This window comes from Amblyomma americanum, chromosome 1, assembly GCF_052857255.1.
Source record: "Amblyomma americanum isolate KBUSLIRL-KWMA chromosome 1, ASM5285725v1, whole genome shotgun sequence".
In the NCBI taxonomy this organism is placed as follows: Eukaryota; Metazoa; Arthropoda; class Arachnida; order Ixodida; family Ixodidae; genus Amblyomma; species Amblyomma americanum.
In genome coordinates this window covers 219,013,781-219,023,686 of record NC_135497.1, presented here as the reverse complement: position 1 = coordinate 219,023,686, position 9,906 = coordinate 219,013,781, and the positions used below count along the sequence as shown (strand labels likewise).

Genomic DNA, 9,906 nt, shown 5'->3' with positions numbered 1-9,906 from the left:
CGCTGGGAGGATGAAGAGGAGAGAGAGGGTTTATTGACGGGAAAGGCAGAGAGGTTGGCCAGAAAAATGAATATCTGGTTTGCTACTCTGTACTGGAGAACTGGAAGAGGAGAAAAAATAGGGTCACAATGGGGATGATGAAGATGGGAGGAGGCAGATGAAAAAAGACAAAAAAGACAAGAAACACTTTCTAACATCACAAACGCGAATCAAGGCCGTATCGCTTAAAAAGCGTGAGAGCCCTCGCGTTGCCTGTAGAGTTTTTGAGGAAGCGCCGAGGATCAAAACCTCCGAGAGGGGCCTGGTGTCAAGAGACTTGAAAGCAGATGCTAGCATGAGTCTTTCTCGTGCAAATTCTGGGCACGCCACTAAAACATGCTCTACAGTCTCTAGCACGTCACATGTGGTACAGTCCGGGGAGTACGCGCTTGTCCAATTAAGTGCAAGTACTTGCACGTGAAGGCGACGTTTAAACGTAACCTATGAATTATGCACACAATAGGGCGTGGTATTCCACGTGGAACAGAAAAGGCTATCGCCGGATCTAGCCGTTCAAGGCGGATGTGTCGAGTGTCTGGCAGGGTCCAGTATCTAGCCGCCGCACTCCTCATAGATCACGAAAGGAGACAAGTGGTGTCCGGTCTAGACAACGGCACAGCTGTGCGCAGGCCACTGCTGAAGGCGCCCCTTGCTTCGCGTCGGCGGCCTCATTTTCATCGAGTCCGCAGTGTCCAGGGATCCACTGCAACACTATACGGCGGTCTTTTTCCTGAGCAGATCACAGGAGTCTAGTGATATCAAGAGCCAGAGCCTGGTAGGCGGTGTGGCGTAGGAAGCATCCCAAAATTTGTAGCGCAGGTTTAGAGTCTGTGAAAACGCACCACTCCTGAGGCGCTTCTCCGCAGATGTGGCGAATAGTCTCTCGAAGGCCCGCAAGCTCTGAAGAGGGTGAAGTAGAATTGTGTCCTAAAATGAATATCCGGGTAGTCTGCTGAGCGAAGATTACCAAAGCTGCAGTCGATGCCTTTGGTGACACAGATCCATCAGTGTATACGTGCACACAGTTTTGGTATTCTGGCGAGATGTAGGCAAGAGCTCCCCCCCCCCCCCCCCCCCCCCCCAGTTGCTTCAGTCCGGTTAGATTTCCTTAGTATGCCAGGGACATGCAGGCATACTGAAGGCTGAGCCATCACCCATGGTGGCTGCAAGGGATGATGCGGCAGGGCATAGTCTGATGGCAATTCGGATTGATGGTAGCGCAGTGCACGTGCAAAACTGCTGTCCGGTCGCGCATAAAAAAATTTTCGTCAGCGGGTGACAGTGGTGCCGTGTAAGCGCGCGTAAATATACACGAAGTGGTTCGTGTGACAACTAGATCGATATTGGGCACGTACGAGATTCCTGAATCGCGCCTTTGTTCGAGGCACAACCTGGTAATCCGAGGAATATCTTGAGCACCTGTGCTTGAACACTCTCTAATGTCCGCAAGCAGGAAATGCTCATGGTAGAAAGTACATGAAGGCTGTAACGAATGTAGCCTATAAAGACAGCAAAGTCTTAGCAAGGAGCGCGCCGTTGGGTCCCATTTAATGCCTGTTACGAAGCGAAGGACATGGCACAAAAAGGTGAGTATTTTCTTTAGAATATTTATATGCCTCGACCATGACAGAACGCGGTCAATGATAATGCCCAAAAATAGTACTGCGACCCCTTGAAGTGTTACCGGGTAGAGGCAGACAGACTTGCGCGTGATTGCGACCACAGCACATTTTTCAGCTGTTAAGTGCAAACCCTGACGCCGTAGGTAACTTGAAGTAGATGACACACGTTGTAATCTCGCGCGCATTTGCGGACGTGTCAAACCCGAAGCCCTGATGCAGATATCATCAGCATAGGCACTGATGTGAATGTGAGTGGAAAGTTCACTCACCAGTCCAATCAACGCCACGTTAAATAGGGTTGGGCTGAGAACTCCTCCCTGAGGAACTCCACGGCAAACCTGATGATGGGTAGTCTCTCCATCAGGTGTAGACATGTAAACGGATCGGCCGTTGAGGTAGCTCACAATCCACGGGTACATCCGACCGCCAACGCCCATGTCGTCAAGGGCATCGAGAATGGCGTCATGAAGTACGGTATCGTAGGCCCCTTTGATGTCTAAGAAGACAGCAGCGACGAGTCGGCGACTACGTTTTTCATGTTCCACTGTCGATATGAGGCCGATTACGCTGTCAATCGAAGAACGCCCCCGCCAGAACCCGGTCAACATGTCCGTATAGAGAGCATTCTGCTCTAAAAACCATTCGAGCCGCGCCAGCACCATTCGCTCCATAACCTTACCGACGAAGCTTGCTAGTGCAACTGGCTGGTATGAGGTAAGCTCATGAGGAGGCTTTCCAGGCTTCAGAAGAGCAACCAGGCGGCTGATCTTCCAGTGTTGTGGAAAAATTCCGGAAGCCCCATGTATCATTGTAGTAACTGAGCAGCGCAGTTCGGTTTTCCATGCCAAGGTGAGAGAGAGACGCGTACGAAATCCCGTCAGGACCAGGTGTAGATGGACGCCTAAACGAGCAAAGAGCAGCTTCTAGTTCAGGCATCGTGAATAGCATGTCGTAGTGGTCGTCTGGTGAAGGTGGCACAAAAGCGTCCAAACTGTTTTACGCTACCGGAGTTGTGCGCACAACCATTTTTCAGAATTCTTCTGCAACCTCCACATTATTACGGCATTGGTAAAGGGACAGGGCATGGAATGGATACCGTTCTTGTGGGGGTCAACGCAAGCTCCTGGTTACATGCCAAATGCGCGACAGCGGTTTGCGAGGGTCCAGCGATGAATAGAATTGTTTGTCTGCCTAATCTCGCGAGGTGGCACTTTATTTGTCGTTGAGCTCGGCGACAAAGGGCGAGATCACACGTGGGTTTAGTTCTTGTGTATTTCCTTACGGCGCTGACGGACTGCGCGTAGTCTTTCGAATTCCACGTCAATAGTAGATCCTAGCGTAGGCGCACATATATACCACGTTGTCTCACCGAGAGGGGACGTAATTAGGTCTTCTATTGTAGACGGTTACGTGAGGTCCACACAGGAAGTCTCCACGGACATCCTAAAGGCAGGCCAGTCTGTATATCTCACGCGCGAGACGAAGTAATAGGTGCGTACCACTTGACGCATACATACGTTGGAATGTGGTCACTCCCATGTGTTTCCACGTCACTGCACCAGCTGACATAAGACTGGAGACTTGCTGACACAAACGCCAGATCCAAGCAGCTGCTGTACGACGTGCCACGCAGAAACGTAGATGAACCATCGTTGATATTGACGAAATTCTGGAAGTGCATACAGTCAAACAGGTTCCTGCCCCGGTTATTCATAACAGCACCTTCCCACTGAGGGTGGTGAGCATTAAAATCGACCACTACTATATGATGAGCTGTGCAACTCTGGATAGCTGAATATAGGTACGATGCATCAATGGCACCTCTAGGTGGAATGTAGCCAACGATTATATATACAAGACCCGTCCTTTTGGCGTGACTGTTAAGCAGATGTAATGGTTTGTGTTGCGCGGCTGTAGAACTTGGCGGACGTGCGCAATGTCTTGGCGTATGCAAACTAATACTTTGCTTGTTTTGTCTTGTTCGCGAAACCACAGCAGCACATACCCAAAAAGGCGGAAAGAAGACGGCATGTTGGGCTCACATATAACAAGCACAGAGAAGCGGCACTTGAGCACGCGTTGCCGGAAGTCACTCAGACGACGGCGTAGGCCTCGGCATTCCATTGCACCACTGCACTGCGGCGCACGTGCATTGTCACAGAGGAGGTGAGTTTTGGTAGTTCCACAATGAATTTCTGCATGCCGCTAAGAGTGGCATTGTTTAACGCTGGGGAGAATTAATTGCACGGCAGCCAGTTAAGCCTACGAAACCTTGAACTAGTTACCACGGATTCAGAGACGAGATCTTCCATAAACTACACAGGCAACTACATATGGTTGAAAACCGGCGAACTACCCCCTGCTGCCATAAAGGGGGTTATAAGAGAATTGTTCTCTTGAGACTATATATAATTTGTTCACCTACAGAGACGCGAAAACAGCTCCATGTCAGAGTCTTTTTCTGATCTGGTTTGCATTGCATGCGTAAGACAGCAAATCGTCAGGTTTTGTGTCATTTGCTACTAATGTCAGTACTGCGATTAATGCACAGTATAGTCTCTCGCCCCTGGGTGCAATCGCAAACGAGCAGAAATAGGAGCTGACAGTGCGGCTCAGCCCTGTTCTGCAGGAAGCCCTGGAAAATGCTGCTTGGATAAAAGCCGAAGTAGTATGCAGCTCCTTTCCTACTTAGAGGCTCATGTTAGGTTCCTCAATAGTTTATTCCATTACACTGTGGACGAGTGGATTACTTTACTTTCTTTTGATGAGTCTGAAAGCATAATCTGCATAGCAGTGCGAAGTAATTCAACGAGCGCCGTCACGCAAGCGCGCACATACTGCTTAGGGCAGTTAGCTTGTATCTGTAGGATACAAGAAGAGTTATGACACATTCACTGACGAAGCTAATTTGTATGCGATAAAAGTTAGCTTCGTCAAAAAGTGGCCTACACAGGTGCCCGCTCGACGGAGACGCGCGGGCTAAGTCGAAATTAAGGAACATTAAAATAAAAGAATGATTCTGGCGCCCGCTACAGAAGAAGCGGAGGCCACAAAACTTGAACCTTCGCAGTTTTACGGCCTCGCGTGCTCAACCCACTGTACGCACCGGACATCTGGCGGACCAGCTTCTTTGAGGTGAGGTGGTAGACGGAGACCAGCTTGTCGTCCGCCTCGGTGGCGCAGAACACGTGCTGGCTGTCCGGCGCGGCTACCAACTGCCGTATGGGCGCCGACAGTGTGAGCGAGAGCACCTGCGGCGGTAGCGCCAGGCTGAGCCAGGACGTCAGCGGCACCAGCAGCGGCGTCTTGGCCTGGCTGCACCAGCTGCTCGCCTGACTCACCAGGTCCGCCAAAACCTTCGAGTTGCCATCTGCGGGCGAGGGGAAGCCGTTCCGGTTACTGGCCCGCTGCGGGCGCCATCACTGCGCGAGTGACGCGCGCGCTGGCCGAAGCCTCGCTGAATGGCGGGATTCACAAACGAGTCCCCCCCCCCCCCCCCCCCCCCCCCCCCGGCAAAGTCACACAGCGCCCCCAGGGTTCCAGACGTACTCCATCCTCGGAGCCTGTTCCGCGGCTCCGGAGAATAGAAGAATTTGACGACTTCGCCGTGGCAAGAAGGCTGCCTCCCTCATAACGGCGATATGGAACCAGGAAAGTAAGACGAGTCTGCTGGCATAATTTCGACGCGACTGAGCCAGCTTCACTGCAGTTATATTCATTACATGGCGCGGCTTCTAAGGTGTAAAGGAAAAGAGACAAAAGTGTCTTTTGACATGGTACGTGACACGTGACCGAGCTGAACCCCGAAATAAAATTTGTCGCATTACCACTAGGTGTTTCTGTTTCATTCATATCTGAAATAAAGTCATTTTCGGACCACCCCAGCCAGAGCTTGTGAAATTTGATTACGCATTCGCGGTAACTAACGTACTGCCTTTCTTTTCTGAAACTGGACCCTCCTGTGCTTACTCTCATGCGTGACAACCGTCAAGCCGTTGCGCGACGCTCATGCGTCCAGAGTGAAATCACATCCGGTGAAGTGCCGTATTGTTTAAAACCGAGAGGCAGCCCTTGTTCCACGTACATCTGACATGAGGAACACCACAGCTCCTGCTATGAAAGTGGCGCTTTTTGTTGCTTTACGAAGCACGCAGCGAACGCGGAGCATGCGGAAACCTGGGATAGCTCCGCATCCTTTGCGCAAAGTACCCAGCTCGTGTCTCACGCTCTTGCCCGTCCATTCCTAGCTCTCGCGTGCTTTCTTCTCTCTTTCTTGCCTACAAAAGCTTGCAGGGATACCGCATGACAGGGAATCTCCGTCTTCCTTTTCTCATCACTTGCTTCTATTTTTTTTCTCACTTTTAACTTCCAAGACGCGAGGCACTGTTAACGTTAGTGTCCGGCATGCCAGCCTCTTCGTTTTAGTGAATTTTGTTGGACCCTGTTGAATGACGTGCTTCTGTAATGCTCCCCGTTCTCTCACGCATACGTCTGCCGCCACCCCCAACCCCCCTCCCATCCCTTTTTTTTTTTGGTTCTCCTTTGTTCAAATCCCCCGTGTCGTCAGGTGCACCGCATGAATGAGAACAAATCCGCTCTCTAAACACTGCTTTTCCCTCTCCCGTAAGGAAGGCCGCAATACAAAAACGAGCACGGCAGCAAAGCAGCCCGGCTGCCTCTTTCGTGGAGCGAGAGGACAAACAGGAAAGCTGGAGAGAGAGAGGGGGGAGGAAAAGTAATTTGTTCTTAGTTGGAACAGCTGGCCGGACACTCAAGCAAAGCAAATAAAGAGCGCAAGGAACAGCTAAATGGAAAGGAGCCGAAGGAAGAAGAGACGGAGCGAGATGAATTACACAAGCGCTAACTACAGTAAATCACGGACGCGGCGCTCAAGAAAATCTCAGCAAGTTTCTCGGATGCCGTGCGAGACACGCTCGAGATTTCTCTAGGCTTCCCAGAATTTGTTTCCATTAGAGCGAACAGCTTTCTGCGCCCAGACCTATTATTTGTTTGCGGGCCGGAACGAAATGAACGCTGCTCAAAGGCGGCTCATGTAAGTCTACTGTTTATTTTAAGCCCGGCCGCCCTCTCTTTTCTCGCTGGGTAATTGATATAAAATGCGCCATGAAACGAGCGGGGAAGAGCGATAAGTACACAGTATTGTACATTTCGTAACTGATCCACTTCAGAGAAACACGCTATATACTTAGGAAAAAAAAAAAGCATCGTTCTGTCGTTGATTCTGAGTACCTGTTTGAAAAGCATTAATTCGTAAAAAAATGCTCTTCCGCGCCTTCTATTCGTAAAAAGCGAAGTAATATACATGAACAATTTTAATGGTTTCTTGCTTCGAGACAGCACTGTGTTTAACATGCAGCGTTTATTTTTCAGAGCGTTTACACTGCCTTCGGCACTCTGCTTGCTTCATCGAAATCGCAGCGGAAAAGAAAATTAAGACGGCCGCTCACACGGCTCAGAATAACGAGAAGAGGAAGAAAGCGACCGGAAGGCAGTCGTCAGTAAAAAAAAAAATTGAACTGAATTAAATTTGATTGAAGAGCGTACGCTATGAAATGGATTAAAAAAAAAACACAACGAAAAGGACCGGAAACGTAGAATGAAAAAATCTGTTTTATGATATAAAGCAGAAGCTAGTTCAGTAGTAAAATCTACATGCACGACCAGACCAGAAAGGTGACCTCTGCTGTCCAGCACGCTAGGGATTTTTTTTTCTCTTTCTGATGGCTGATTTGCCTTCAGTTTTAGGCATTTCAACAACCATTAACAATTCTCGCTGTGGACTCAATTATTTTTATTTTAAGCTTTAAGGGCGCTTTCACTCGGTCCGAGCGACAAAAGGAGCTGGAGCCAGCAGCGATAAATCAGAAAAGCAAAACACCAGCTGCGCGTCTAATTTAAATGACAATCATACTTTTCTCTCATCGTTCCGGTGAACGGGTGGCGAGTGGCCGCGTACGTCACATGCAGTCAGTTAGTGGAATAAATAGAAAAGGAAATCAGAAGGTAGGCAGCTCTACGGCCCGGGAATTTCGCTTGGAACGAAGGAGATGCGTATAGAATGCGGAAAACCGCGCACCCCCTTCTTACGCACGTCATCGCAAAGAGTCCGGCTGCCATAAACGCCAGCTGTTCCTGACTGCTGTCAGCCGCTCCTGCTAAGCGCAAGATTTTGTTGAACTGAAATACGGTCTTTCTTGCTGTGTCTACGGGAAGAAAAAAAAATTGAAGAAAAAAGCCGGCTGTTCGAAGCTCGTATATTGAGCAAAATGAAATAAATGTCCTGGAACGCACCTAATTGTTGCGCTAGATTTTTACGGCAGCCCAGCGGCACTCCACTCAGGAGAGGTGATGCCGGTGCGCCATAGCCGCAAATGCGGCCAAAGTTACTCGAGTTTCGCAGAATGGCTTGGAAGGAGCTTGGGTCTTTGACGTTGGAGATAAAAATAGGGCAGTTTTTCCGAACTAAACTAGTAGTGCCATGTTCATAGAGGACGCGTATGACCGTCCCACCGCTGGCTCCTTTGGAAACATATAAGCACGTAAGCGTTTCTTTTAAAAAGCTACAGTCAAGCAGATGCTACAATTTTAGTTTTACACTTTTTAGCTCTTGGGGCCGCTGCGGTGACTCAGTGGTTATGGCGCTCGGCTGCTGACCCGAAAGACGCGGGTTCGATCCTGGCCGCGGTGGTCGAATTTCGATGGAGACGAAATGCTAGAGGTCCGTGTACTGTGAGATGTCAGTGCACACTTAAAGAACCCCAGGTGGACGAAATTTCCGCAGCCCTCCACTACGGCGTCCCATCATAGCCTGAGTCGCTTTGGGACGTTAAACCCCTATAAACCATAAACTTTTTAGCTCTTTGATACTGGACGCCTGTGCCATTCGGTGTGGACTAGCAACTGAGTGTGTAAGTGCTGTTGAAGGTGTTTCCTTCGGCATATGTTTTATTTATATATTTCTTTTTCCTCCAATGTCCACAGCGGACATTGCATGACGGGTGGGTTGACAAAAAAAAAAAGATATGTGCGTGATGCAAGTGCTGTTTTACATAGAAAATGTTTGGCGCAAATGGTGCTTCCATATGCATTCATGTATTTGCCTGCACCTGTGTTTCATCACTGCGTGCTATGAAATTCTCCTTTGCAGGGTACGAGAAATGAGAAAGAAATGTTCACAAAAATGTGTTACCTTTGTCACACACACACACACACACACACACACACACACACACGCACACGCTCACGCACACGCTCACGCACACGCACACGCACACACACACACACACACACACACACACACACACACACACACACACACACACACACACACACACACACACACACACACACACACACACACACACACACACACACACACACACACACACACACACACACACACACACACACACACACACACACACACACACACACACACACACACACACACACAAAGCTTACCGGCATAGGGTCGCAGCCAGTTTAATATTTCTGTTGCCAACTGCTGCGGGTCTTGGCTCAAGACGTCGACAGACTGTTTGGTCATGTTGTATAGAAGCTCGATTTCCCAGTCTAGGAGCTGTGGAGAGAAAAAAGTACCAAACTTGGTAGTTTCCTCCGCGAAGTAAAATTTAGTAAAACAGGTCATACGTCATTATAGCGCTCAAGGAAAACGACAAACCTCGAAGCTACTAAAGTTGCGTGGTTTAGAAAAAAAGACAGCCACCGTCTGGAAGACGTTGAAGTAACGAGCGTTAGCTGTTTGGTTTACTAGAATTGATATGAATGAGATTAAATAGAGGTACATCCATGCCATTCTTCAAACACACTGTGGTAGTGAACGTATCGGCGAAAGGAGCGCATCTGAGAGGAGCTCCCGAGGAAGACGGCTCATTACGGATGGATGGATGGATGGAACATAAGAGCGTCCCCTTTGAAACGGGGTTGATTGCCACCATGCTCTGCTACGCGCGCACGCACGCCGCCTAGCGGAGCAATCGACGTCTAGCGCCATCGATCAGAGAAACTACGATGCACGTCTACGCATTGTCGAGCTAGACCCGCTCAAGTTGCGGCGCAAACAGAATTTGCTTCGCTTGAGGGGTCAACGTGGGCCTAGAATTCGGGTTGCGGTGCGATATGTAACGCTTCAATTAGTAATTGCGTGTATACAATGTTTGCCTATTATTTAATTATGTTTTTTTTCTATACCAGAACCCATAGG

General features: G+C 49.3%; 1 protein-coding gene across 1 annotated transcript in view; it reads right to left on the bottom strand.

The window, feature by feature from the left end:
- The window catches only part of LOC144114635 (protein qui-1), a 565,534-nt gene that overhangs the window by 45,454 nt on the left and 510,174 nt on the right, over window positions 1–9,906 (bottom strand). The window contains exons 16-17 of the mRNA XM_077648494.1: window positions 9,144–9,261; window positions 4,768–5,031 (exon numbers count right to left, since the gene is read on the bottom strand). Coding sequence (XP_077504620.1) covers window positions 4,768–5,031; window positions 9,144–9,261 — 382 coding nt within the window. The remainder of the gene's footprint in view (window positions 1–4,767; window positions 5,032–9,143; window positions 9,262–9,906) is intronic.